The sequence below is a fragment of the Onychomys torridus genome, chromosome 8 (assembly GCF_903995425.1).
Source record: "Onychomys torridus chromosome 8, mOncTor1.1, whole genome shotgun sequence".
NCBI classification, from domain to species: Eukaryota; Metazoa; Chordata; class Mammalia; order Rodentia; family Cricetidae; genus Onychomys; species Onychomys torridus.
The window spans coordinates 82,563,440-82,590,746 of record NC_050450.1 but is presented as its reverse complement, the minus strand read 5'-3'; the positions used below and the strand labels follow the sequence as shown (position 1 = coordinate 82,590,746).

At 41.3% G+C, this 27,307-nt stretch overlaps 1 protein-coding gene across 5 annotated transcripts in view; it reads left to right on the top strand.

The window, feature by feature from the left end:
* The first annotated feature begins 485 nt into the window (after positions 1-485).
* Luc7l3 (LUC7 like 3 pre-mRNA splicing factor) overlaps positions 486-27,307 on the top strand; it is a 31,344-nt gene continuing 4,522 nt past the window's right edge. For 2 of the 5 annotated variants that reach the window (XR_004945638.1, XR_004945637.1), the window contains exons 1-10: positions 486-755; positions 14,519-14,585; positions 16,976-17,015; positions 18,111-18,255; positions 20,725-20,799; positions 21,787-21,891; positions 22,819-22,964; positions 24,176-24,337; positions 25,014-25,297; positions 26,541-26,701. Coding sequence is in view for 3 of the 5 variants with exons in the window: in XM_036195946.1 (XP_036051839.1) it covers positions 657-755; positions 14,519-14,585; positions 16,976-17,015; positions 18,111-18,255; positions 20,725-20,799; positions 21,787-21,891; positions 24,176-24,337; positions 25,014-25,297; positions 26,541-26,701 (1,138 nt within the window). In the remaining 2 variants the exon portion in view is untranslated. The remainder of the gene's footprint in view (positions 756-14,518; positions 14,586-16,975; positions 17,016-18,110; positions 18,256-20,724; positions 20,800-21,786; positions 21,892-22,818; positions 22,965-24,175; positions 24,338-25,013; positions 25,298-26,540; positions 26,702-27,307) is intronic. The other 3 variants (XM_036195946.1, XM_036195945.1, XM_036195948.1) reach the window with 2 other exon arrangements.

Sequence of the window (27,307 nt, the reverse complement as noted above, 5' to 3'; positions counted from 1 at the left end):
CAAAGAAATCCGGACATGACCAGGTAGAGGAGTTGGGGGTTTAGTTCAGTGGTAGATCGTTAAGTGTAAGGTCCTCGGTTAGGTCCCCAGCTTCGAATGGATGAGGAGGGCTGCCAGAGAAATAAGGTCAGGTAAAGGAGGCAGGAACTCTAGCGACTAGGAAAATGGAGTCTGAGCACGAACGCAGCTTGCTCATCTTGTTTCCTTGGCTGGAAGATGGCATCCTGGGCACCACGTGGACAAAGGGGCATTTTCTCCATTTCGGGGCAGTGTCAAAGTCTCCAGGGCTAGACTGCTGTTTCTCCAAGTGAAAGACGCCGACAGCCCAGGCGGTTCAGAGAGTCTACGGCTCGGCGGGCGCAGACGCGCGGGGCGGAGTTAGCGCCTGGCCCCGGCTTGCCCTCCGCCTGGCCCGGAGGCCCCGCCCCCTAGCCCGGGAAGCCGCGCCGCCCTCGGCGCCCGGGCCTAGGCGTGTCTCCGCGGGCGCACGGCATGCTGGGAAGGTGCCCGGGCGGCGGCCATTTTGTCTTCTCGGCTCCTCTTTGGAAGAGGCTTTTCGGCTTGAGAGTGGGCCGAGGGGTTTGGCGACCGAGCGGCTGGTGTTTTTCGTTGGTGGGTGCTAGGGCTGGTGGGAGCAGCCGCCCCAAGGAAGCACCATGATTTCGGCCGCGCAGTTGTTGGATGAGTTAATGGGCCGGGACCGAAACCTCGCCCCGGATGAGAAGCGCAGCAACGTGCGGTGGGACCACGAGAGCGTAAGTCCCGTGGGCCTTGGGCCTGTGCCCAAGCGCCTGGGGGAGGGGAGGGAGGAGAGGGCGCGGGCCGGGCCGGGGTGGGTCTCGGCGCGATTTGGGGTCCCGGTCGGACCGACTGAAGCACCTGACGGCTGAGGGAGGCGGGAGGGTGGCCCAGGAGGGAGGGTTCCGCGCGAGCCCCGGGGATAGGGTGAATTGTTGTTCTGTGGAGGAAGTCCGGGGTTGCGCTTGGCGGGGCCAAAAGAAGCACCTTGGTGAGGCCCGGAAACGCGGGAAAAAGAGCTCCGGGTTTTTACCGTATGAAAAGGAAAGGGCCAATCCGTCCGTTATTTGGGTGCAGCCATCGTATTTAGCCTGATTTCTGACCAGTGTTCTTGGGGGACAAATACGGCAATGCCTCCTTTAGAAGTGGTTCCATTTCGACACTTCCTTGGGAGAGTAGACATTTGATACAGGTAATAACTTGGTACAGTTTATCGTAAACTGTTTGTGTTTACTAATACTGTTAGATGGCAGTTGTGTTTTAAGTCCTTCAGGTAGGCGCTTGTCAAGGTTTTTGCTTTCACATAAACTCATTGGGTCCTTTTACCTACTTAGAAGGGTTGAATATAACTCCAGGTTCGCAGGTGAGAACTGGACAAGCTCACTTGAGGTCTTCTGGTAGTCCGCAAAGCTAAGTAATTTTTGTAGCCCTGTTCAGGTTGCACGGTTCTGTGCAGCTGGTTCCTTGCAAATATTGTACTTCAAGTATTTTTATCTAGTTTTGTATATGGAACACACTGTTGGAGATCTTTTTGTTGTTGTTGTTTACTTATTTATCAGGGTTTCTGGAACCCACTCTGTAGCCCAGGCTGGCCTCGAACTCACAGAGTTCTGCCTGGCAATGCTTCCCAAGTGCTGGGATTAAAGGCGTGCGCCACCACCGCCCGGCCACTGTTGGAGATCTTAATCGGGGAATAGACGGACTTGATTTCACTTTGCCGTTACAGTCAAACAGCAGTTAAAATCACTTGCTAATAAAAATATGAGGAAATGGTTCAACAAAGGCTTTGTTGAGACAGTGTTTTACTTTGTAGGTCAGGTTGTTCTCGAACTTGAAATCCTTGCTTGGCTTCCAGAGTGCTGGGATCACAGGCATCTCCTCGCTTGGCTAACAGATGGGCTTTTCAGGATAGTAAATTATGCATTGTTTTAAACACAGGGGTTGAGTAAAGTAGAAATTTCTCGTTGGCAGTTCAGAAAAATAAGGAGGGGTATATGATTTACGTTAAGAAAGTGTTTGGCTAAGTTGTATGGAGGTGGTACCTGACTCCAGAGTAGTATAAAAGTGTTCTGAGGGTGTAATTTTATGTTATTGGTTATTATTCATAGTGATTCATGTATTTGTGATTGATTTCAACATGTGAATCTTGTGTGGGGTTTTAAATGTCTGTTGTCGCCTTCATTTGTCACAGCATTAGTCTAGACTTTTGGTTATATCCTGACCCTCCTTGCCTTTTTTGGCCTCTGTCACAGTGAATTTTCTTTCTCTCTGGGTCCCCTAACCCCATTTAACTCTTCTACCTAAGCTTTTTTTGTTTTGTTTTCGAGACAGTTTTTCTGTGTAGGCCTGGCTGTTATGGAACTTGACTCTTGTAGACCTGGAAAAGATCCGCCTGCCTCTGCCTCCCGAGTGCTGGGATTAAAGATGTGTGTCACCACTGCCCAGCTCAGTCTAAGCTTTGAAAGGTTAGGAAAAATTAGCTGGGTTTGGTAGCACACACCTTTTATCCCAGCACTGGGGAGGCAGAGGCAAGTGGATCTTGGTGTATTCAAGGCCAGCCAGAGACTCAGCAGCAACCAAGGTAAGAATTATGGTTTTCCCTGATACACACAGGACACTTGTAGTTTGGATTAAAGTGAAAGTGATTTCATTCCTTGCATCTCTTGTTTTTTTGTTTGTTTGTTTTGGTTTTTTTCGAGACAGGGTTTCTCTGTGTAGCTTTGCGTCTTTCCTGGAACTCACTTGGTAGACCAGGCTGGCCTCGAACTCACAGAGATCTGCCATCTCTTGGTTTTGAACAGGTTGTGAAGCCTGGCATATGGTGTATGTGGATAAGTTTATGACTTTGCAGAGGCGAAAGTAACAATGGAGGCTGGAGTGTTGTCATCTCAGCCATAGATGACATAGTGCTTTCTTTTCCGTTTTAATGCTTTTTTATTGATAAACATTTAGTGATTGTCATCAAAATACCTCATGCCTTTAATGATGTGGTTGCATTGTATTCTAATTTCAAAGATTTTATTTATAAGTGTCACTTATTGACACTTCAGACTCATGTCTGCAGAATTAAGGAGGTGGTCATTACCAGGAACAAAGCTTGTGGTCAGACTGTCTTTGTTTTCCTTCCTCCCTCCTCCCCCTCCCTCTCATTTTTTCAAGTAGGGTTTCTCTAGCCCTGGCTATCCTGGAACTCACTTTGTAGACTCACAGAGATCCGCCTGCCTTTGCTTCCAAATTCTGGGATTAATGGTGTGCACCACCACTGCCTGGCTCTGGCCTTTCTAAATAGTGCAGATACTATAGGGTATAGTAAACATGAGGAAGGACTCTCTTGGTGCTACTTCCATGTCAGTCAGGTGCTGTGCTTTTGGTTGCTAATAAAAACTCTAAAGGGATGTACAAGCCCAGCATCTAAATGTATAGGATTCACCATCACATTACCATGGCCTAACATAGCAACGTAGTTTTGCATTTTTATTCCATTTGGAAATTTTAAAAGTATTTTATTTATTATGTATACAATGTTCTGCCTGCATGTGTGCCTGCAGGCCAGAAGAGGGCACCAGATCTCATTATAGATGGTTGTGAGCCACCATGTGGTTTCTGGGAATTGAACTCAGAACCTTTGGAAAATCAGCCAGTGCTCTTAACCGCTGAACCATCTCTCCAGCCCCTTAGAAACTTTTTATTGCATTTAGAAATTTATTTGGTGGGTGTGGGTAGATGGGGAGTTTGGACATAGGTCCTCAGGCTTTGTAGCACAGGTATCTTTACCTGAGAGAGAGCCATCTCTCTGGCTTGTATTTGAAGATTTTTTTTTTCTTTGCCATATTTGGATTAGATGGAGAAAAGCCACATAATTGGGCAGGCCATTTTATTTTTACTTCTTTGAAATAAGGATGAGAAAAAAGGAGACAAATGGAAATCAAGCCTGATTGAGTGCATGCCTGTAAATTAGCACTCTGGCTGCTAAGGCAAGACTAAACAGTTCCAGGCTAGCCTAGGCTAACCCAGCCTCAAACAAAGAAAAAAAAGGAGATTAAACATCTATAGATATTTAGCAGTCAAAACGGAAACTTGCATGGTTGTATTAATTTTGTGTGTTTAATCTCGGCACTCTTAAATTCCAGACCAGTCTTGTATATATAGTAAGGTCCAGGCTAGCCAGAGCTACATAGTGAGACCCTGCCTTTTTTAATCTTTTTTTTTTTTTTTTTTTTTTTTTTTTAGTTGAGCATGGAACCCAGGGCCTTGCACTTGCTAGGCAAGCCCTCTACCACTGAGCTAAATCCCCAACCCGAATGTTTAATCTTTTTGTTTTGTTTTGTTTGCTTTTTTTAAATGTTTACTTTTTTATTATGTTTTGCATGTATGTATGTGTGTGCCTCATAACTCCTGGAACTAGAATTAAAGACAATTGTGATTTGTCTCATGGGATGCTGAGGAAAGCATTGGATTGTAACTGCCTAGGGTGAATACCTTTCAGTTAGGATCCGAGTGGAAGATTTCAGTGTTTTCAGAGAAGCCATTAGAAGCTGTATTACAGAAGATTGAAGGGAATTACAAAGTCTAATTTGGAGCTTTTAGTATTTTATTTTTTTTAATGTGGGAGGAATTTTGTAGTTCAAATTGAAGTTTTACATTCAGAACCTCCTTCCAAAAGTGAATTTAACTGTGGATGATGTAACTTGACTTACAATGTCTGCAATGAGTTGAATGCAGTTTTTTTATTTGCTGGGACTAGGGTCTTCATATTTTTCCAGACTGACCTTGAGTGATCCTACTGAGACTACAGTTGTTTTTGTCACTTACCTTAATTGGAGCATAACCAATAATTTATGAAGAGTATTGAACTAAATGTACATTTCTAAAATTTTTGAGATGTTAGCAAATACTGTCATGACAATATCAAACAACTTAAAAAAAAAAAAAAAAAAAAAGATTGAATGTATATAATTTGCCATGCTGTGTGCAGGTGCAGGTGGAGGCCAGAAGAGGGCTTTGAATTTGTAGCAGCTCTAATTACCTGCCATTGTAACTGCCTGACATGGGTACTGGAAACCAAACTTGGGTCTTTTGGAAGAGCAAGAAGTACTCTTAACTCCTGAACCATTTCTTCAGCCCCAAACTTATTACTTAAAATTTCTGTTCATGTTCTTGCTTGTGAAAAAATTTCTCCTAATGCCTGAGGTGGGGAAAAGGTTCAAAATTTGGGAGGGAAAATTAAAGGTATAAAATTAGTAGTCACGGGTTCAGCGCATCTCAGATGGATCAGCAACTAAGACACCTGCTGCCAAGTCTAACAGCCTGAGTTCAGTCATTAGGACCCACTTTTGGAAGAGAACCAATTCTCACAAGTTGCTTTGAGATGCATGCTATAATAGCATATGCATGTCTACATGTCTACAAAAATAAACAAGCGAACTCTTAAAATTAGTCCATGATACCTACTATTCGATATTAAATGCCTGCAGGCACCTTAACAGGTTGGAGAATGGTCTAAACCTCTTCTGGGCAGCTCTGCTGGTTTTTGCTTTTTTTCTGGGTGCTCGCCTCTTTGTTGCTTGTCTTGTCTGAGAATCTGAAGCTCAGTTCTGGTAGTCCGAAGGGCACTGTGAACTTTCGTTGTCGGTTTGTGTGTGTGTGTGTGTGGAGGGTGTCTGGTAGTGAATCTGGTGGGTTTCAGGGACTTCCTGAAGCTATTTTGAGTTGTTTACCTCTGCTTAAAGAGCTTCTCTGCTGGATGGAATGTTTCAAATACCCTGCCCCCATACAGAATTGTTTTGAGACAGTTCTATAATATCAGTCTTAAGGATATCTTGTATCTCTAAAAATCCAAAGATATAAGGAAGAAGACCCCTGAACAGTGGGTCTGGATTAGGCACAAACCACACACAAACATCTCTTTTCACAAAGAGATTTTTATTAAGCAGGGAAGAAAAGTTAAAGTGGCCGCTTTCTGACTCCAGCAGAAAACAGCAGCAGATGACCTTGCAGGGGTGATTTGGTTTTTTGAGACAGGGTTTCTCAGTCGCTTTGGAGGCTGTCCTGGAACTCATTTGTAGACCAGGCTGGCCTTGAACTCACAGAGATCCACCTGCCTCTGCCTCCCGAGTGTTGGGATTACAGGCATGTGCCATCACTGCTCGGCATAGGGATGATTTTTTAAGATGAGGAAAAGGGGGGCTGGAGAGATGGCTTAGCGGTTAAGAGCACTGGCTGCTCTTCCTGAGGTCCTGAGTTCAATTCCTAGCAACCACATGGTGGCTCACAGCCTTCTGTAATGAGATCTGGTGCCCTCTTCTGGAATGCAGGCAGAACATTGTATACATAATAAATATTTAAAAAAAAAAAAAAGATGAGGAAAAGGGGCGGTCTGTGTTAGAATGGGCTAGGATGCATTAGTAAAAGAGATGTGGAATGAGGGAAAGGGGGAAAGAGTATTTGTCCCAAAGGGACAAAGAAAGGGCAGTCTGGATAGAGAGGAGACAGACATGGGACATAGGCAAAATGGTTTATAAAGGTAAGATGAGAAACCCCATGTTAGGGTGAGGTGCTTAATTTAATTGGGCATGTTAATTAGGTGTGAACCAAAGGGGGCTTTTGATTGCTGCACTTTACTACTTCAATAGCTGGATCTTGGTAGTCCGCCTCAAGAGGAGGAAGTGGCCAAATAGGGAATAGACCTTGGTGGCTAGCTTTTGGAATGTAATCTGTTTTTAGCAAGGCAGAGGGAGTGGGAAAAAAGGGCAAGACCACAGTTTGAGTGGGCTAGTGTCTCTTCATATAATAAATTGAATAAAACTGAAAACATATTTCCTTACTATTGCTTGATTTCTATCTTGTGATAAAATACCACAGCAGAAGCAATTAAGGAAAGAGGGGTTTATTTTGACTTACAGTTGCAGAAGGGGATACAATCTTCCATGGTAGAAAGAGCATGAGGCTGGCCAGCCACTTCTTACCGGCCATACAGGAGAAGAGAAAGAATAGGAAATGGACCCAGCCTGCCTCCAGCAGCATACTTCCTAAAGTTTTCATACACTCCCTAGACAGTGCCAACAGCAGGAGAGCAAGTGTTTACACACATGAGCCATGAGGGATATTTCACATTCAAGCCTCAACAGTTGACTTCAGAAAAGTATGTGTACACACACACACACACACACACACACACACACCTCAGATTTGATTTTCACCAAAGGAGATGGCTACTTAGGTTCCTTTCAATGAGATGCTCTTAAGAGAAATAGCAGAATTGTGTAGGCAGAACACTCAGCCCTGAGAACCATCAGTGTAGTGACAAATAGGAATTGGTAAATGTACTTTAACGACACAATATGAATACTACAATGAAAACCAGAGGGTGCAAGAGCCTGTGGTATCCAATCCAGACTCAGGAACGGTTTCTCATACAAAGTGGCCTTTAAATACTGGCAGCTAAAGGATTGGTAAGCCTTTCTTTGGTAACTTGGGAGGGGAATGAGTAGGGAGACGGTGAGAATGAAGTTTGGACTTCGCTATATTGGGAAGTGAGTGAAGATGTTCACTGCCTAGCTGCTGTGGGGATTGATTGGAGTTTTATCATTGAAAATATGTAACAATAAGAAGTGTGTGAGCAATGACTGCAAAGAGTATGTAATACAAGGAGAGACGCAAAGACTAATGATTGGAAGTGTGATCACAGTATAGCTGGAGCAAAACCATAGCTCTCAGACCGACTCTTTACACCTTCTGTTTAAAACTGTCTTTGAACATTTCTTAGGCTTTTTTTCTTTCTCTTCCATTTTATAAACTAGATGTTGAATTCCTTTAGCTAAAAAAAAAATTAACTAGGCATGGTGTCACAGCCCCCAGATCCCAGCTGAGGCAGGAGGAACTCATTCTAGTCCCCTGGGCTGTTGGATGAGACTGTTCTTAGAACAAAACCCATTTGGTTTTATGCTGCATGTAGCCAGAATTAAAATAATAATGATGAACAAGAAACTACAGTAAAATTTCCCTATGTTCCTGGATTTTAAATTAATACATGTATGACAGTTGAAGTCTTTTTTTTTTTAAAGATTTATTTATTATGTACACAGAAGAGGGCGCCAGATCTCATTACAGATGGTTGCCACCATGTGGTTGCTGGGAATTGAACTCAGGACCTCTGGAAGAGCAGTCGGTGCTCTTAACCTCTGAGCCATCTCTCCAGCCCCGATAGTTGAAGTCTTAATATATAAAGTAATCAGGGTTTTCTATTAAGGTGTTTTTTGTTTTTTGGATTGTTTTGTTGTGGGAGAAGGTTGAGGTAAAGAGCTCACTACTGTGCTGTTTAGGTTTATCCCAGACTCAAAATCTACCTAAGCTAAGTAGCTGGGATTATTGTTCCTGGCTGTAGTGCAGACTTTAATTAGCATCCTTGTTCTCAAATATCAGATTGACCATTGCCAACAGGAGTTGTCCACATAACAGCAATATCTACATGATCAAAGATAAATGTTGAGCCTGCTGGTGGTGGTGCACATTTTTAATTCCAGCAGAGGCAGGCAGATCTCTGAGTTTGAGGCCAGACTGGTCTACAGAGTGAGTTCCAGGACAGCCAGGACTACACAGAGAAACCCTGTCTCAAACAAACAAACAAACAAACAAACAAAAAAGGTAATGTTGAATTAATTTAGTTCCTATGTAATTTGCTTATAAAATGGGACTTGGTGTGTATTGTTTCCTGGCCTTTTCTAATAATTTAGACAATATCAGCATATATGGACCTGCTTTAATTATGTTCACGATTTGATTCCTGTTTGGTATGTAAATTACATCTTTTGCCTTTCTAGCCATGCTGGAGGGAGAGGGAGAAAGGGGTATGTGTGGGGGTGGGATATAGGTGAGATTGATTATATAAACTACTGGTAGGTACCTCAAAAAATAGTGTGACTAAGTGAAAAAAAAAATCTGCTGGGCGGTGGTAGCACTCACTGTTCACTCCAGCACTCCCGAGGCAGAGGTAGGTGGAATGGTTGAGAACAGCCAAGGCCACAGAGAGACCCTCTTTTGAAAATAAATAAACAAACAAACAACAAGCAAAAGGAAAATCTACATTTTAGATCTGGCAAATAGTGCCAAATTGTTTCTCAATCCTGTAGTATTGTTTAGAGCGTTACTTTTTCATCACTTTTTTATTTTTTGGACAATTTGATTTGAAGGTGGTGGAAATTTACCATTTTAAAGTTTTCTGACTAATATTAAATGACAAAAGACTAATATCTTACATTTATAGCAATTAGCACAATTATATATCCTAAAGAAAGATAACCAGGTATGTAGCTGCGCACCACAGTGCCTCTCTTACCCCAGTGCTGGGCAGCCAGAGACAGGTTGGATCCCTGGGGCCTCCTGACCAGCCAGACCAGTCAGTCAGTCAGTCAGTCAGTCAGCAAAGAACACTGTCCCCAAAACTAAGGTGGAGAGCATTCTTTACACAAATACATGTGCTGAGCAGTGATGGAGGAAGGCACCCCATGGCCATGGCGGTTTTATCATGCATTTGCACACACACAAATTGTATGTGTATTTAGCACACAATAAAAGGTATTATGTGGATTAATATATATTATTGGCACATATATATATATATATATATATATATATATATATATATAAAATATTGGCATCAATAACTTCATTTGAAATACCCAAATATGTACTATTAGTTATTCCATGTTCTAAGTTTGGTTTTAAAATCTACAATTCCTGGGGAAAATCAGAATTAGCCTAGAAGTATAGCTCAATGATTAGAACTTGGCAGCTACATGGCAGGCTCTGGGTTTTATCCCAGCATAGGGGAGAACAGGAGGGACGAGTCTTAAGTAAGGAGAGCATGCAGAATAGAGTAACATAGTTTTGGTGTACTGTTAAATGGTGTGTAAAGTGTTTATCTTTTGGTTTGGTTTGGTGTCGTTTGATTTTTTTTTAATTTATGATTAAAGAAATTATATTTTTTGTGTATGTGTGTAGGTTGGTGGACAACTAGTGGAAGTTGGCTCTCGTTCCACTGTATGAGTTATGGGAATCAAACTTAGGTCTTCAGTCTTGGTGACAAGCACCTTTACTTGCTGAGCCATCCTGTTAGCCCTGGATTGATCTTTTGGGACAGGCTTTTCTCTGCAGTAGCCCTGGCCTCAAACTCCCAGTGACCTGCCTTAGCCTCCCAGGTGCTTGATTACCGACACAAGCTACCATGACTGGCTGTTTTTTCATTTTGCAAGGCGAGATCACTATCTGCCTCTGGTCTTGAACTCGGAGCTTCTGCCTTGGTTTCCTAGTACTGTGATTACAGAAATGTGCTACTATATCCAGCCGAGAGATTCAGAAATAATTTGAAGAAATATTAAATATCTAAAGCATGGGAACTGGAGAGATGGCTTATCACTCAAGAACACCTGTTGCTCTTGCAGAGGCATTGGGTTCTGTTCCCAGTAACCACCTGGTGGCTCACAACAATCTGTAATTCCAGTTCTAAGGGATCTGATTTCCACTTCTGACCTGTGAGTGCCAGGTGTGTATATGGTGTACATATACACATCAGACAAATACTCATCCATAAAAACAAATATTAAAAATAAATTTCTGAAGTCTAAAGCACATAGTCTTAGTTAAAAATAGACAACCTATGAGAATAATGTTGGGCTGGAGAGATGGCTTAGTGGTTAAGAGTACTGACTGCTCTTCCAAAGGTCCTGAGTTCAATACCCAGTAACCACATGGTGGCTCACAACCATCTGTAATGAGATCTGGTGCCCTCTTCTGGCCTGCAGCCATATATGCAGGCAGGACATTGTATACATAATAAATTCATCTTTTAAAAAAATAATAACGTTTAGGTTTAGAAGCTAGATGTTGTGGCTCATGCCTATAATTAGTACTTAGGGTACTAAGACAGGAGGATTGCTATAAGTTAAATCTTTGTTTTTTACTCTTTTGGCGGCCTGCCACCCAGCTCCCCAAAAAATGATAAACACAGAGACTTACTCTTACTTATAAATGCCTGACCTTAGCTTGGCTTGTTTCTTGACAGCTTTTCTTAACTTTAAATTATCCCATTTATCTTTTGCCTCTGGACTTTTACCTTTCTCTATTTTTGTATGCCTTTCTTTCTTACTCTGTTGCTGGTTGTGTAGCTGAGTGTCTGGCCTTTGATGTCCTCCTCCTCTGGCTACTTCTCCTTTCTTCTTCCCAGATTTCTCCTATATATTCTCTCTGCCTGACAGCTCCTCTATCCTTTCTCCTGTCTCACCATTGGCCGTTCAGCTCTTTATTAGACCATCAGGTGTTTTAGACAAAGCACAGTAACACAGCTTCAAAGAGTTATTTAACAAGTGCAACATAAACAAAAATACCACACCTTAAAATAACATTCTACAACAGTTCAAAGCCACATGTACTATATAATGAGTTCCAGGCTGCCCTGGGTTACAAAAAGAAGTTGTCTGAAAAAAAGAAGGTGGTTTAAGTTGCAGAGAATGATCTTAAAAGTCAAGTGTTTCTAATGAGATGGTACAGAGCAAGGCAGGAGGTTAAGACTAACACTCTCAGACCCACACAAGTACACACACAAAGACATTAAGTTATATCAGGTTAATGTTATAAACCCAATCTGTTGTTTAGACTTGATACACGAATATTAAATTTTCACTATATGTGTATCTATGGTCAGGGTGTGGGGTCAGAGTCACTTCTCTTCTTCCAACACGTGGGGCCCGGGGATGAGCTCAGGTTGTCAGCCTCAGCGCTAGCTGATTTTGCAAGATGGCCCACCTCCCCGTCCTCTTTAAATTTATTATTATAATTTTGTGTGTGTGAGTGCAGTGTGTGTGTAGGGAAGTACGCCATGTGGAGGCCGGAGGACAACTTTGTAGAGTCCATTCTCTCTCCTTCCTCCTTTACATGGGTTCCAAGATATTGCCAGACTTGCCAGGCAGGTGTCTTGACTGAATGAGCCATCTCATCCCATTGGCCACTTTTTTGTTGTTGTTGTTGCTAGTGGATGTGGATTTGGATGTGGTTTTGGTTATAAGCAGGGTATTTCTGTTGCTTTTTGTTTGTGTTTTCTTGAGATAGCATGACACTATGTAGCCTTGGTTGGCTTGGAACTCTGTGTAGACCAGACTACAGAGATCTGCCTGCCTTTGCCTCCTAAGTTCTGGGACTAAAGACATATACTACTATAACATCAAGCCTTTGCCAATCTCCTCTTCAATATTGTTTCTTGAGACTTGCTTTTGCTATGTTGCCCATGCTGGCCTCACTTGTCACTTTCTTCAGATAGCTAGGATTACAACTATGTACTTAACCTTACCTGGCTTGGACCTTGTATGATTCATCCATCAGGTGGTTTGTTCTATTGTGTTCCCATCCTCATTATTAGAGCTTGAACCCGGGGCCTTGTACTCACCACTGAGCTGTATCTTTGGCCTTTCTTTACTTTTTTTGGAGGCAGATTCTCATTAAGTCACCCAGCTGACCTTGAACTCAACTTTGTAAGCTAGGCAGGCTTTGAACTTGAGCTCCTCCTGCCTCAATTTTCTGAGTATCTAGGATTAAAAGCTAGTGCCACCAGGCTTGGCCAGATAGGTTTGACTTCAATTTTTATGAGCAGAACTATGAATCCATACTGCTTTGATAAAGAAAAACCTTACATATTTAGCATCAAATCCTAATTGTCTAGAAAGAATAATTTCTCAAAATTTTTTACTCAGTTTATTTTGTGCTAGCTATAGACCTCAGTCCTGTTGAATGTCAGGCATGCACCCTAAAGGGAGCTACATTCCTACCTTCTCATTGTAGTTTAAATTTAATCTTTTATAGGTTATAGTTATGCATTGATAATCAAAGTTAACAGTGAAATTTTGTATGAGAGGTGATATTTTGGAATTTTGATTGATGTGCTTTGGTTTACCAAAAATGGAATCTGGAGGAGTTAAAAAAAAGGGGGACAGGGCTTGGTGTGGTGGAACAAACTTGATACCAGCACATAGGAGGCTGAAGCAGAATTGTTTTGAGTTCAAGGCGAATTAGGGTTAAATAATGAGACACTGTCTCAATTAAAAATACATCAACAGGAGAGAATTACGTTCATTTCATGTTCATAATGTTTTCCTCTTAGGGATCTACCAAGAGTCACTCAGTGAAAGTATTGGTGTGTATGAAATGTGTAATAATACATTTTATGGACAGTTAGAGGAACTTTAGCAAAACCATAAAACTAATTTACTTTAAATGAGTGTTAAGTACTTAAGAAAGACACCTAAGTACCACAAGAAGAGAAAAATAAGTTAGGCTGGGAAAGAAAAAGTTAGAATGAGATTATTACACTTTATATTCAGGTATATTACTGAAATATCCCAATGTACCTCATATCAATGACAAAAAGGGATTTACAAGAATGGGAATTACAAGTTGTTGTTGTTTTTTTTTTTTTTTTTTTTGATTTGTTTATTTATTATGTATACAGAAGAGGGTGCCAGATCTCATTACAGATGGTTGTAAGCTACCATGTGGGTGCTGGGAATTGAACTCAGGACCTCTGGAAGAGCAGTCAGTGCTCTTAACCTCTAAGCCAACTCTCCAGCCCACAAGCTTTTTTTTTTTAAGATTATATTTTTAATTATGTGAGTGGGAGGCCTGTGTGGGTATGTGCATAAACACGGGATTGTGTGCACATGAATGCATGCCAGAAGAGAGCTAGAGTTATGGGTAGTTGAGAGGCTCTCAACTTGGTTTCTGGAAATTGGTCTCAGGTCCTCTACAAGAGCAGTACCTCCTCTCAAGTGCTGAGCAATCTCTCTAGCCTCTGTTAGGGGTTATTTTGTTGTTGTTTTTAGATGATAAAAATTTCTTGGCAGATGTGGTAGTACACAGTTTTAATCCCAGTACTAGGGGGGCAGAGGCAAGTAGATTTCTGGGTTCAAGGCTAGCCTGGTCTACAGAACAAGTTCCAGGACAGCCTGGGCTATATAGAGAAACCCTGTCATGGGACACCACTTCCCTCATTTTGTTTTTCTTTATTTTGAGATTCACCTGCCTCTGCCTCCTAAGTACCATGCTCAGCTTACAGCCAGTTCTTAAAACACAAGATGGTGTTTACTGGGAAACATCATATTTGAAAAGACATAATTAGTATATTTTTAGAAAATAACTGATAATTCTATAAGTTGTGTTCATTTTTATTATTTAAGAATATAAGCCTGGCAGTGGTAGTGCAGACCAGCACTTGGGAGGCAGATGCAGAAGCTGGCGGATCTCTTGATTGAGTTCGAGGACAGCCAGAGCTATAACACAGAGAAACCCTGTCTTGAAAAACTAGAAGGAGAAGAAAATAAACTTCAGGGTTAAGCAGATGAAGTTGTACTGGTCAGAAGATGAATACATCAAGACATAACTATTATTTGGCTCCTTTTCTAATGGAAGTTTTAGAACTAAGCGGCTTTTGAAAGTTACTTTTTTTTTCTCTTAATAGGTTTGTAAATATTATCTCTGTGGTTTTTGTCCTGCGGAATTGTTTACAAATACTCGTTCTGATCTTGGTAAGTTATTTTTCTGTTTACCTTCTTATCACACTTAGAATTAACTTTCTTCACCAGGCATGATAACACAGGCCTATAATCTCAGCAGGAGACAAAGGGATCTTGAGTTGAAGGCCAGCCCAGGTTATGTAGTTAAAGCCTTCCTTGTATCCAAGCAGAACTCAAAACTTTCTTTGTAATGCTGGAGATTTTTTTTCTCTTGAAAATTTATTGCTAAGTAATTTCTTACTTGGTTTAATTATGAACATGTTGATAAATGTTAGTTTGATTAAACATACTGGCATAATTAAAAGTTTATACCTACACTTGTAAAACACTAAAGTCAAAATTCTTCACATACACACTCACTCTACTCTAGCGCAGACTAGCCTGAAACGTACTTATGTGGCCCAAGCTGGCCTGAAGCATAGAACAGTCCTGTCTTCTGAATGCTAGGATCACAGGTAGAAGTGGCCATGCCTGGGCAAAGTGGAAACTATTCTAAAGGTGTGGAATAGGCAGTGACATCAGGTGTCAGCACAATTTTGGAAGATCAATCTCAACAGAGCAGAGACACCTTGTTTAAAGTCTGCAGAGGGGACTGAGAAAACAAGCATTGGATCCTAGAATCTTGGCTAGTGCTGTATTTGGGGCAATTAGGATTCTATAAAAGTCAGGGCTGAGTCATAATACTAAAAATGTAGAAGATTTCCAGTTGAGATTTTTTTTCAGCCGTGACACTGTTAACATTTTGAAGCAGTATATTTGAAGGTGTTGGTAGCATTCCAAGTCCGTACCTGGTATTTCCAGTAGCATATGCCACTGTGACAACCAAAACTGTCACCAGACGTTGACAAATAGCTCCCAGTAAAGAGCCACTAATTTAGGTATTCTTACACATTTCTTGATGCTAACTTTTCTACCACAGTGCCCCAGGAAGATAAGGGTTATATATATATATATATATATTTTTTTTTTTTTTTTTGAGAAATTGACCAAAGAGACCTGAAACATAAACTACAAACATAATTGGCTGAGTTGTGAGTTCTCTGACATGACTGATATCAGTGTTTGCCTTGGGATATATTACGGCTGGAAGAGTCTGGATCTTGACATTTTAAGCACAGCAAAGGGCAATTCTGAGCAAAAATGAGATTGTAAAAAAGTTTTAAGTAAGTGTTTAATAGTGATGTTCTCTTAGAGGCATCTGGAAAGGTATAGCTAGATATTTCCTCCGGGTACAGGGAGCAGGTGAACATCTCAGAGAAATGATCTGTTGTCTGCATCCTGACCCTCTGAGAATCTCACTTAAACAAATTAGTTCTTGATTTCCCTTTGGTAAAGGCCCTTGCCCACAAATCTTGCCCATTTGTTCTAATTTCCAGTCAGAATTTGGAAGTGTCCTTTATAGTTGCCGGGGATAAAGAGATGGTTCAGTGTTTTAAAGCACTTGCTCAGTTCCTAGCATCCTCATGGTAGCTCACAACCATATGCAACTCTAGTTCTAGAGGCTCCAGTGTCCTCTTGTGACCAGGCATGTCAATGGTGTATGTGTATGACATACTGGCATAACTGTCTTTAAAAAATAAGTTGCCTGTCAGGGAACACTAACCAGGCAGACATTTGAAGAATACCTTCAACTTAGGTTAACAAAATGGTCAAGGGATGAGGGATAATGGTATAAAAAAAAAAATGATGGGGAATACAGGAAAAAAAGGTTTGAAATTGGTTAGAAATCTTACCTAACTTTAATATCTTCAGAAGAATGATATGTGCATATTAGAAGGAATAGATTGCGGGCTGGAGAGATGGCTCAGAGGTTAAGAGCACCGACTGCTCTTCCAGAGGTCCTGAGTTCAATTCCCAGCAACCACATGGTGGCTCACAATCACCTGTAATGAGATCTGGTGCCCTCTTCTGTATACATAATACATAAACAACAAAAAAAGAATAGATTGCAATTAAGCTAAACTTCTTAAAAATAAAGCTTTTAGAAGTTAAAACTAGAGAAATGCAAAATAAAAGCATTTACATATTAAGCAAGTGCTCTATTACTGATCTATAGCCTCAGTTGTCACTCCCCTGCCCCCAAATAGTAGCATAGCTTTGTTCTGAACAGAGTGATACTACTTATTAGAGAAGGATGCACTGTCCAGCTTGACTGCAGGTCACATGAGGCCTTCTACCTTTTTAAAAAGAAAAGGGGGAAAAACCTGGTGTAGGGATCTACTTTTATTACCCTATTACTTAGGAAGCTGAGACAGGAAGGTCCTAAGTTCTAGATCTAGACCAGCCTAGGCTAATGAGGAAGATGCTGTTTCAAGAGAGGGGAAAAAAACCTTTTTATAGCTAATGACAGGTTATTAATGCCACAAATAATTTATACATGCTCTTCTCTCTCTCTCTTCCAGGTCCATGTGAAAAAATTCATGATGAAAATCTAAGAAAACAGTGAGTTTACTTTTTTTTTTTTGGTCATTCTCCCCTCTATAAAGACTACACCAGTTATTTAGAGACAAGTGTTGAAGAAATAATTGGAATTAATATAAAATAAGGATGCATGGAAATGTAGTCGCTGACTGGGCACGATGAGGTTTAATAGCTTCAATAATGGTATTAGTTGCCATATGCCCAACTTTTAAATTTTATTATTATTTGAGACACTGTCTTACTATGTAGCCTAGCTGGCCTCGAAATCACATATATTCGTCTGTCTCTAGTACTGTAATTAGAGACTATACCATCATGGTAAGCTATTTTAATTTTTAAATCACATTTTATTTCTTTGATTTGTGTATCGTACATGTGTGGGTGCACTAGGCTGTAGTACATTTGTGGAGCTAAGAGGACTGTTCCGTCCTGTGGGTCCCTGGGATCAAAATTAGGTTGTCAGACTTAGCAGTAGATTACCTGCTGAACCATTTCACTGGTTTATAGATAAGATTTGTCCTGGGTTTGGGATCATGGATAGATCCAATGTAGTAGTAGAGCTGGTGCTTAAACCTGTGTTTAAAGCTTGTGTTTTTACCTGGACTTGGTAGTATAGGCCTATAAAACCTGTTAAAAGGCCAGTCTGGGCAACTTAAGGGGCCCTTTCTCAAAAAACAAAGGGTAAGTAAGGGATTCTGGCTCAGTGATACTTTGGTAATATGTGTAAGGCCCTGGGTTCAATGCATAATAAAAGCAAATAAACAGCAAACTGATTCTTTCGTTTTGTGTGCATTGGTACCTTGCCACGGGTGTCGGTTCCCCTGAAACTGGAGCTACAGACAGCTGTGATCAGCCACGTGGGTGCTGGGCATTGAACCCAGGTCCTCTGGGAGAACAGTCAGTGCTCTAGCTGCTGAACCATCTCTCCAGCCCTGCAAACTAATTCTTAACCAACAGTGTAATGCCTTTTCCTTTGATAGGAAACGATAAAGCTGGACATTTACTTCATATAATGCTTTGTTCATTCTTCAGTCTAAATGCAACTGTCCTAGAGATGGGGTGATAGAGAACATATAACTTGTATTGGTTAAAAGTTATTTATTTTCATTTTATCAGGTATGAGAAGAGTTCTCGTTTTATGAAAGTTGGCTATGAGAGAGATTTTTTGCGATACTTACAGAGTTTGCTTGCCGAGGTAGAGCGTAGAATTAGACGAGGTCATGCTCGTCTGGCATTATCTCAAAATCAGCAGTCCTCTGGGGTAAGTATAAAATGAACTTTGTAAAGAGCCTTTGTTCTCTGGAGATCCAGGCATCTCATATTTTTTAAAACTTGTATTCCATTGATTACTTTGTCTTTTAAAATGACATGACATTTTTTTTTCTGTTGACGTTTAGGAAAGCATTTTCCCCTCTTGTTCTTTGTTTGTTGGTTGTTTTGGCGGTGCTGCTGCGGCTGGAGCTCAAACCTCAGACTTTGCGCATGCTATCAAGTGCTCCACCACTAAACTACATAGTAGCTCTCTAGCCACTTCCTTAATCCTAGGAAAACTCGGAAAAGTGGTCATCTTGGAACTAGCCCTGACCCAGTGACTCATTCCACCTCTGAGAAAATGGGATGAGCCGGTTATCTAGGGGAATTGCTTTTCCAAGGAGGGAATGACTAGAAGAAAAGAGTGTTCTAAAAGTGACCTTTGTAGAAGGCAAACAAGGGACTAGCCAGCAGAATCCAAAGTGAGGGTGGGGAGTAAACATAAAGACAAAGAAGGAAGGGGTTATTTCTTCATCCAGAGCCACCACAAAGTTAGGGTGCAGCGTGTGCACAGATCTGAAGTACCCTTAAAGGCTCACTCTTGTTATAGAATGGAAAATGGTCTGAAGGATGTACGGTGGAAGCAGCAAGTCATCTGGAGGCTTGTGTAATATTATGGTGGGTTGGGTGAGGATGCTTGAAAAAACTTAACAGTTTGCAGGGGAAAGGATTTGGGTGAGCAGGGAAAGGATAGACCATTCATTCGATCTGCATAGTTCTTGATTTGAGCAACCAGGTGACTAACAGAATTTATGTAGACAGGAACTGGAGGAAATTCTGTCCTTATTCTATCTTAGAAATGTCAATCAAATTTGAAATGCCTTTAAATTTACCAGGTGGAGACATCAAGTAGGAGGCGAGAAGTGACATGAGCTTGCAGTAGCAAGTCAGGCTATCTAGGCATGAATCCAAAACCTCCAACTGTATTTCAGCCCAGGACTAACCTTAGCCTCATACCTTGGTTTTGTCTCTGTTAAGTGGAGGTAATAAAGGAGCTATTGTACAAGTCAAATTTTGGGACCAGTGGTAACACATATGGTTAAGTGCCAGCAGATATTAGCTATTTTAGCCTGGAGCTCATGGAGGTGCTCAGAAATAGATATACAGGGCCTTGATCCTCAGTCCCTTCTCCTTTCTCTTTTTCTGCCATTGAAACTACTGAGATACCTTGTAGTTCTTAGACAATGTTTATTAGTAAATGTAATGTTGGCTTTGCTCACAGTCTTCTTTTTTGAGCCCTAGGTGGCCTCTAACTCAGAAATTCTCCTGCTTCAACTTCCTAAGTACTGGGATGGCAGGCATGCACCACCATGCTCATTTGAGGATTTTTTGAAGGTTTTTTTTTTTTCTTCAGATGTCAGTAACTATGTATGTAATAATTGGCTAAAGATCAAATATAGTTGGACTAGTATTTATTAGCAAAACACTTTTTTTTTTTAAGGGGAAGACTGGAGCTGGATCTTTTTTTTAAAATTTATTTATTTATTATGTATACAGTGCACACATATCCCTGTAGGCCAGAAGAGAGCACCAGATCTCATTACAGATGGTTGTGAGCCACCATGTGGTTGCTGGGAATTGAACTCAGGACCTTTGGAAGAGCAAGCAGTGCTCTTAACCTCTGAGCCATCTCTCCGTCTCCTAGCTAAACATTTTTTTTTTTTTTTTTTTTTTTTTTTTTTGCCAAGACGGTCTCCTGTGGTCAAGACTGACCTTAAATTAGGGTAGCTGAGAATGACCTAGAAATTTTTGTTTTAATTTTTTGAGACAGGGCTTCTCTGTGTACCCTGGAACTCATTCTGTAGATCAGGCTGGCCTCAAACTCATGCATACTGCTGGCTCTGACTTGAAGTCTTGATCCTCCTTGCCTCCATTTTCCAAGAGATTATAGGCATGTGTTGTGATGCTCAACCTCCTCCTTCCCTTTAATAAATAGAAATACTGATGGGCATGGTGGCATCAAAGGCCTTTTTAAAAAATTTATTTATTGATTTATTTATTGGTTTTTCGAGACAGGGTTTCTCAGTGTAGCTTTATGCCTTTCCTGGAACTCACTTGATAGCCCAGGCTGGTCTCGAACTCACAGAGATCCACCTGGCTCTGCCTCCGAAGTGCTGGGATTAAAGGCGTGAGCCACCACCGCCCAGCTATCAAAAGCCTCTTGAGTTCAAGGCCACTGGAGCTACATAGAAGCCCCCTGATTTTTCCTTTCTTTTTTAAAGGGAGAGGGGAAGAAATATGCTATCTCTATTCATGAGAACTTGAATGTTTTATTACTTTAGGGGGTTTAGCTGGGATTAAACCCAAGACCTAGTGCATACTGCCACTAGCTCCATCCCTGGACCTAAGAGTTAGAAATATTTTCTTTGGTATTTTACTTATCAATGCCAGTATTAACACACATTACTGTTTTTAATAGGCTGCTGGTCCAACAGGCAAAAATGAAGAAAAAATTCAGGTTCTGACAGACAAAATTGATGTGCTTCTACAGCAGGTAAGACTTGTTGGCAGAAGTGTGAGAAAGTAATTGGAGCCATGTCAAATGTTTTTAACCCCAGCATGTAGAAATTGGTGGGGATAGTATCGTGATCTTGACCTGTCTTTTAAAAAAAAAACAAAAAAAACAAAAAAACACATGACTGATAAGGTTAGAAAATAAACATGAAAAGGTTTTGTTTTTTTTTTAATTTGGTTTTTCAAGACAGGGTTTCTCTATAGCTTTGGAGCCTGTCCTGGACTAGCTCTATAGACCAGGCTGGCCTCGAATTCACAGAGATCCACTTGCCTCTGCTTCCTGAGTGCTGGGATTACAGGTGTGCGCCATCACCACCGCCAGGCGAAAAGATTTTTGATTGATTATATGGGAAATACAAACTGAAATCTCACAGGGAGATATTTAACAGTATTTGAATTGCCCCAATTAAAAAGAATAACTGTAATAAAGTACTTGAGTGTTGTGAAGGATTTGGACTCATTAGAATTATCAGACATTGATAGTGGGTGTGTAAAATGATTCACATACAGGTATTCCAGAAGAGTTTAATCTGCTCTGTGTGTGTTTAGTTTGCTTCTTAAAAGGTTAAAAATGTACTGTGAGCCATTCCTTTACTCAAGAGAAATTAAAACATGTCTATACAACTTGTATATTACTGTTCACATTTTTACTTAAAATCACTCCACCTCACCCCAGTAAAATCAATACTTGTACTAGTTCAAATGTTCAACAAGTGTGTGAGAAAGCCAGCTGTGGTCATAATCTCAGGACTGAGGCAGGAGGAATGCCTTGAGTTCAAGGCCAGTTTTTGGCTATATGGTGAGTAGCAGGCCAGCCACAGCTACAGAGATAGCCTACTGTCTTAAGAAAACCAAGATTAAATTGTGATTATAGCCATATAGTGAAGTAATATTCTGAAGTCTAAAGAGACTTATTATTTGCAATAATATGAATAAACATTTAACTGTTTCGCTCTGTCTGTCTTAGATTGAAGAGTTAGGATCTGAAGGAAAAGTAGAAGAAGCCCAGGGGATGATGAAATTGGTTGAACAGTTAAAAGAAGAGAGAGAATTGCTAAGATCTACAACCTCGGTGAGTTTAACTTTCTATGTTCTCAAGCCTGTTAGTAATTAGGAATTACTTGGAGTCTGTTCATGTTGGAGAACCTTTGAGTACTTTTTCTACTGTCCTAAATTCAGTCTTTTTTGTTGTTGTTGTTGTTTTGAGACAGGGTTTCTCTGTGTAGCTTTGCACCTTTCCTGGAACTCACTTGGTAGCCCAGGCTGGCCTTGAACTCACAGAGATCCTCCTGGCTCTGCCTCCCAAGTGCTGGGATTAAAGGCGTGCGCCACCACCGCCCGACACTAAATTCAGTCTTGATCAAGCATTTTCTTAAAAGGCCATGTGTGTTGGGTTGGTTGGTCACAAGGTTAGGTTCTGCCTTACATCAGGAGTCTGTCCTCAGACCACATGAAGATATAACAAAAACCCTCAAAATTAGCCTGCTTTGGTGTGTTTGTTCCTTTTGTCCTTCCCTACCCCCCCCCCCCCCCCCCCCCCACGCATAAGCACACACAGTGCTGAGGATCAAACCTAGGGTATAGTGCTTGTCGGACAAATGCTCTGCCTCTGAGCTATTTCCCCAGCTAGTGATTTCACTCCAGTAGCAAGCAAGAAATGAAATGTTCAACAGCAGGCACTGGCCAAGTGTCTTCTTACTCAGTACAGACCGTCTATCTGGAGATGGCATTAGATTCCACAAGTTGGGAGCTCAGTCCTGAAGCTTGTGTGTGTGCTCTGTCCATTTGTCCCTCCCTTCCCCGCTTCTTTCCCCTTTCCATTCCCTCTTCCCCTCTTATGCATGTGCGTTCACACATACACACACAGCCCCAGGCACATGTATGTCAGATGTCACTCAGATGCCCCAGGTTTTGCCTGTGCTTCTGACTAACGTTAAAAATTCAGAGCTTTCACAAACCCTCACCTCGGGTTCAATTAATTTGCTCCCGTACCTCACAGATCTCTGAAACACCTTTACCAGCTTATTATAAAGGATATTACAAAGGATGCAGATGAAGAAGAGATGCATAGGTATGGGAGAAGGGTTGCGAAGCTTCCATCTCCTCTTCAGGTTCACCACCTTCTAGGAACCTCCATGTGTTCAGGTATCTGGAAGTTCCCAGGCCCTTTTCTGGGTCATATTGTAGACTTGATTCTGTAAGCAGTATGGAAACATGGACAACTGGGTAGAAACGTGATTAGACAAAAGAATGTGATACAATGCAATAGACCAAGTGGGGGACCCAGCAGCCTGCCTGCAGATCTTTTTTTTTTTTTTACTTTATTTTGTATGCATTGATGTGAAGGTGTCAAATCCCCTGAAACTGGAATTACAGACAGTTGTTAGCCATGTGGATGCTGGGAATTGAACCTGGGTCCTCTGGAAGAGCAGCCAGTGCTCTAAACCACTGAGGCCATCTCTCCAGCCCCCAGATCTTTTTGTGACCTCCCTGCAACATCCCTTCCCCTGACTGTTGTGCAGAATCCCTTTAAACTAGGGGTCTGGTGATCAGGCAAGTAGGTCTTGATGGTCTACTTGAAGTCTCAAAAGTGAGAGAAGGTTGGCATTTCTGTGGCTTGCTTTAGGGGAGGAGTTATGAGCTAAGGAACATGGATAGAAAGTACAAAAGTATATGTTTACATTTACTTTATTTAGTGTGTTTATGTGGTTCTGTCACAGCACGCGTGTTAAGATCAAAGGACACATTATAGGCATTGGTTCTCTCCTCCTGCCATGTGGACTTCGTGTTAGCCAGCTTAGTGGCAAGAACCCCTCCTGCTGAGCCAGTCTCCCAGTAAAACTGTTAAAACAGTTCTTCAGTCACTCTCTTGCTAAGCCTTGCCTTAAATTGTAAACGCTCATTTGAGCCTGAATTACATTTTCATTTTTGTTAAATCACCACTCAGTACTTCTATTTACCTTAGTTTAAAATTTGAGCTGAGGATCAAACCCAGGGCCTTGCGCTTGCTAGGCAGGCACTCTACCACTGAGCTACATCCCCAACCCCAGTTTAATTTCTTAATTTCTGAGTTACTGAATCTGTGTGAAAGGAATTTAGATTAAAGTAGCTTTCTGAAAGTTTGAGGTTTTCAGTGTGATGCGGGTGTTCAGCAGTGAAGTCAGGTGAACAAGCAGTTCCTGTTCTTTTTGTTAGAAGAGGCAAGTTGGTTGCTCTTTGCCAGCCTTCCCTCTCTAGAACTTCAGCTTGTTGTATTCAACTTCTGGCTGGAGAGATGGAGAATAGATGCTAAATTCATTTAGGAATTTATTCTGTCTTCCTCAGATACTCTCATGGCAACTGACTTCTCATTTCAGACTATTGAAAGTTTTGCTGCCCAAGAAAAACAGATGGAAGTTTGTGAAGTGTGTGGAGCCTTTTTGATAGTAGGAGATGCCCAGTCCCGGGTAGATGACCATTTGATGGGCAAACAACACATGGGCTATGCCAAAATTAAAGCCACCGTGGAAGAGTTAAAAGTAAGTTTCTTGTAAATATAATCTGTTATTTGTTTGTTTGTTTATTTTTGGTTTTTCGAGACAGGTTTCTCTGTGTAACAGTCCTGGCTGTCCTGGAACTCACTTTGTAGATCAGTCTGTCCCCGAACTCACAGAGATCCACCTGCCTCTGCCTCCCAAGTGCTGGGATTAAAGGAGTGCACCACCACTGACTGGTTTTATGATCTGTAATCTCTAACAATAACTATCACTGGAAAATCTGCATTTTGTTTATTATAGCTAAGAATTGGTCAGACAACGATGGAAACCTTGAGTGGCGTTTTGTTGCTATCTGTATTTCTTTAGAGCAGTTGAGCATGCTAGTTTAATGTGCCCACAGCTCGGGGCTGATCCCTTCTTTCCTTTATGTTCAAGTCAGAAATTGAGACTTTACCTAAACAATTAGTAAAATAATGATATTTTATGTATACATATGGTGCTGAAATTTCTACATTTCCCTGAGGGTATGGGATTCCATAAACAACATAGTCTACCAATTGTTCAGAATGTCTTCCTATAATGCTTCAGAACAGCTAAAGTTGTATAGACTCTGTCTTGAGCTGGGGAGGTGGCGCATTGATAGATCACTTGCCTAGGACTCTTGGCCTTCTGGCTGGTGCCAGCACTACAACAAACAGCTCCAACTTGGTTTCCTTAGGAAAAGTTAAGAAAAAGAACAGAAGAACCTGATCGGGATGAACGTCTCAAAAAAGAGAAGCAAGAAAGAGAGGAAAGAGAAAAAGAGCGGGAGAGAGAAAGGGAAGAACGGGAAAGGAAAAGACGAAGAGAAGAGGAAGAAAGAGAGAAAGAACGAGCTCGTGATAGAGAAAGGAGAAAGAGAAGTCGTTCACGAAGTAGACACTCAAGCCGAACTTCTGACCGGAGATGCAGCAGGTCCCGGGACCATAAAAGATCACGGAGTAGAGACAGAAGGCGAAGCAGGTTTGTAAACCCTCTGACTGTCTGGCTCATGGTGAAGCCAAACTACACAGTCATGAGCAAAAATATTAAGTGGCCTTTCATCATGGTGGGGCTCCCAGATAATGTCATAAATTGAAACTGTTTTCAGTTAAAATGCATTAAGTTGCTACTGAATCCATAGTGACACAGTACCCTGCAGAGTGGGTTGCTTGTCCGTTTTGGTTAATGTGGCTGATGGAGAACTGTGAGTGATTGCTGACACCCAGGATTAGGATGTGTGTCTAGCATGTGTTGCTATGCTGGCTTGGGTGATGATTAAAATCCTAAATTTGACCGCGCCGTGGTGGCGCACGCCATTAATCCCAGCACTCAGGAGGTAGAGCCAGGCGGATCTCTGAGTTTGAGGCCAGCCTGGGCTACCAAGTGGGTCCCACGAAAGGCGCAAAGCTACACAGAGAAACCCTGTCTTGAAAGAAAAAAAAAAAAAATTCCTAAATTTGAAATAGAATGACTGACTGGTGAATTCACGTTACTTTTATGTTGGACTGTGAATAGAAGACTGTATCCTCATGTGCTAAGTAGATTTATGAGTGTTGAAAAGTGACTTTCCATCTTCTTGGTTAGTTTTTTTCTGTTACGGGGTTTGAGATGATCTTTCCAGAGACTATACCAGATGATATATCTCCGGGTTTTGTTTTGTTTTGTTTCATTTCAAAACAGGGTCTCTATGTAGCCATGACTGGCCTGGAGTTCACTGTGTAGACCAGGCTGGTCTCAAACTCACTGGGGTCCAACTACCTCTGCCTCTAGAATGCTGGGTTTGGTTTTGTTTGAGACACGGTTTCTCTGTGTAGTTTTGGTGCCTGTCCTCTGGATCTCACTCTGTAGACCAGGCTGGCCTCAAACTCAGAGATGTGCATGCCTCTGCCTCCCAAGTGCTGGGATTAAAGGTGTGCTTCACCGCTGCCCAGCTTGAGAATGCTGGAATTTAATAGAAAGATTTTCAGTGATTGTCATCCTTGAGATTTCTAATGTAAAATGTTCTATTACATTTGTTTGTGTGATTTTTCAAAATAGAGTTTCTCAGTGTATCCCTAGCTGTCTTGGAACTTAACTCTGTAGATCAGGATAGCCATTTATTTTGTTTCTTAAGGGAAAGTTTTACTTTAATCTTTTTAATTATTGAATAGTAGTATATGCTTCTCTGAGGAGCCCTTTTAGTAATGTCAGCTGAAGTTGTTTGCTTTCTCTTTAAATTATTAAGAAGTCGAGATCGAAGAAGAAGCAGAAGCCATGACAGATCAGAAAGAAAACATAGGTCTCGAAGTCGGGATCGAAGAAGGTCAAAAAGTCGAGATCGAAAATCGTATAAACACAGGAGCAAAAGTCGGGACAGAGAACAAGATAGAAAGTCCAAGGAGAAAGGTTGGTTTATTATGGGAGGTGCCATCTATAGCCCAGATCTCCATTTTACCGTGTGCCAGAACAGTCAGTTTGATTTCAAGCTGTATTTCCTTCCTTTCCTGCCCTGATTTGTGAATGGAACTCACCTGAGGTTTTGAGATCATATCAAAGCCTCATTATTCAGCTGGTAACCTGAAGGTTCCTCCTATAGATTCTTCTGAGTTTGTGTCACCTTCGAGAATGCTTATGCTGTAGAGTTTTTAACCATACTTATTTGGCTACATTTTTTTAAAAACGGCAGTCTTCCATAATACCTCACAAAATAGATGTGCACTGTTCATTGGTCCTACCTATGTGCAGCATTCACCTAACTTAGGACCTTACCATGTCTTAATTGTTTTATGTAGCGTCTATCTTGCTATCCCCTCGGCTTTCTTTTGGTGTTCTGTAGCTCCAGGTAGCTGGTTTATATTAGTGATATTAAAGGACTGTAAATTTTGTCTTTGGCCTGTTTTCACAAAAATAATTCTCTTTTAGTCTTTACTTCAAGATTATGTTTTTAATCATCAAAATAAGTTTTAAAACTTATTTTTGTTTTTGGATTATTTTAGCATCTTTGATTTTTGT